General features: G+C 40.3%; 1 protein-coding gene across 1 annotated transcript; it reads right to left on the reverse strand.

Moving 5' to 3' along the window:
• Positions 1-481: 481 nt before the first annotated feature.
• LOC145247227 (uncharacterized) lies at positions 482-1,192 on the reverse strand. Its single transcript, XM_080108853.1, has one exon. It carries the CDS (start codon positions 1,190-1,192, stop codon positions 482-484), a length of 711 nt encoding a protein of 236 aa, XP_079964979.1.
• Between the last annotated feature and the right edge of the window lie 1,303 nt (positions 1,193-2,495).

The following is a 2,495-nucleotide window of genomic DNA, read 5'->3' on the forward strand; positions in this document are numbered from 1 at the left end:
AATTGCTGTCAATCCACAAATCGTAAGAGGGGGGAGCGGTCCTCCAAAAGGTATTTTCACAGAAGAGTGTTGGCATAGGAAATTATGTCCGAGGATGACTTCACAGCATAAGTCGGCCATAACAGCTAGTTTGACATCATCATATTTTCTTCCGCCCAGATAGTATGCAATGCCCAAGAGTAGAGGACGAATGCGAACTGCTAGCCATAAAAATTTTTCTCAAACTTGCCATGGTCGACAGTCCCAGCCTTTTCACCTTATCAGGATGAATGAAGTTTTCCGAGCTTCCCGTATCAATGAGTATATTAACAGACTTGCCCTTAATTTTACCACACAACGATGAGTGAGATAGACTCTCTGTAAAATTGTAAGATGGAATAGAAGCAAGAATCGACTCATCGTGATTTATAGCGGCTGCTGTAAGGGATCAGCAGACATGAGCAAAATGTCCTTTCTTGTTGCAATTCTTGCAAACAGAACTTCAGGCAGGGCACCTAAATCTATCGTGTCTCGGGTTCCCACAGAAGAAGCATTTTTGTCCCGAGGCAGTAGCTATAGTGCGTCCCTCACCACACTCAAACTGGTCATCACTCTCTGTAACTTTGGTCCGGACAGTGGAGACAGATGCATTCAGAGAGTTCTGTAGGGAGTAAGAGGCTAATTGCTTTTGCGCCATTTCGAGGGTTAAAGCCTGGTCATACGCCGTGCTTAAATCCAGCTTCTTGTTCTTCAGGAGTCTCTGTCGTATATGATTGGAAGAAATTCCATTGATAAAGGTGTCTCTGACGTAGTTATCCCTCGCCTGAGTAGCTGTGACAGCTTCGAACTCACAGTCCTTGGCGAGTTTATTAAGGGCCTGTAAATATTGGTCTACACTTTCGTCCATTTGTTGACGACGAGTAGCCAGTAAATGTCTGCAGAACATAGTATTTTTAGGCTGCACGAACACAGCTTCGAGAGTATCCATAGTAGTGTTGTAATCGTCCATGTTCGATATATATTTGAATATAGTTGTAGAGACAAGGTTAATTAGTAAACATAGTTTTTGTCTGTCTGTTAGAGGAGTCTGCTGCGTTTCGCCGACCACGTCAAGAAAGATGTGAAAAGATTTTTTCCAGTGACGCCATGTGTCTGCTGCGTCCGATTTACTGGCGTCCACATCTAGTCGGTCTGGTTTCAGATATTTTTCCATCTTTTACTTTTTAGCTGAATAAATTGTTGTGTAGATGTATGATGAAATGAGACTGAAGATTTATATAGCTTGTATAAAGCTTTATTCAACTAAAAAGAGCGCCGGCAAAAAAACAAAAGGAAAGAAAGATGGCCGATCGCTGCTACTAATGTCTCCCAGAAGGAGAGAGAAACAGGGGAGGTAATTCGGGGTAGGGAAGAAAAAGAAGAGTTCTTTAATTTTCAGGTCAAGTGAAAATTGTAAATGGCGGGAAACTCTCTGTTGAACACAGTAAGTTTGAGAAAATAAGTTAAAACCAAAAAAAAACTATATAAAATACTGTTAAAATCCTACCGAATATATGTCAGCCTATGTCACGGTAACATGTATTGAGTGAGTTCCTAACAGTATTTTGCATAGTTTTTTTTAGTTTTTACTCATTTTCCCAAACTTATCGTGTTCAACAGAGAGACCCCCGCCATTTAAATACATCAGTAAACACTGTATGTTTTTCGAACTGAATAAACATGTTACATAAATAAAAACATTGAAAAGTAATCCAGTTAGGTAGAAGAGTAACTTATCTTGCCTTTGATAACATTTATTTGTTATATATTTGTTTTTTGACAACTTTTTCGAATCTTTGTGTACACTAAAACAAACGCGTCTGTTCCTTAACATAATTGGACATTGGTTGCCGACTCACTTGGATATATGTCATAATCACGTTGACACATGGGTTCTCATTGGATCATCAAAGTTAAGCAATGTTGAGTCTGGTTAGTACTAGATGGGTGACCATTTAGGAAAGCAGGTGCTGCATGTAGGAGGACATTGACACCTCCTTGCAAGCGCTACAAAAACTCTAGCATCATCATCTCCACTGATGGGAACATGCATGCGACTGGAGACTACTTGTGAATTTCATACTCTCATAAAACTTACACATAGGGTGAGTGTCACTTCAGTAGTAGTACCTCCTGGATGCAGTCCAATAACTGGATGCAGTCTGGATGACTCTGAATAGTCACATCATACTCTGCATTGAAATCAGGCTTCTTAATGATGATGGCACCACAATTTGATTAAGCGCCCACTGGGGAAACATTACCTCTCTGGCACCAGTTACAACCACTCATCTCAACTGCTTGATTGCGTCCAACCCAAGCAACAAATCAAATCTAAGTAAGTTTCCTGTCGCAACCAAAACTGCTATAGTCATGGCAAAATTTGCATTAATGTTAACTTTCACCACCACAGTCCCACAACAATTAAGTGCACCTTCGTCTATTGTGAGCACACTGGTATCTATTCTGATATTATA

Source organism: Euprymna scolopes, chromosome 25 (genome assembly GCF_053919585.1).
Source record: "Euprymna scolopes isolate OS-2025 chromosome 25, ASM5391958v1, whole genome shotgun sequence".
NCBI lineage: Eukaryota > Metazoa > Mollusca > Cephalopoda > Sepiida > Sepiolidae > Euprymna > Euprymna scolopes.

What these genes read in the sequence shown, in the direction of transcription:
- LOC145247227 (XM_080108853.1), bottom strand. Translation starts at nt 1,192, where the DNA reads ATGGAAAAATATCTGAAACCAGACCGACTAGATGTGGACGCCAGTAAA.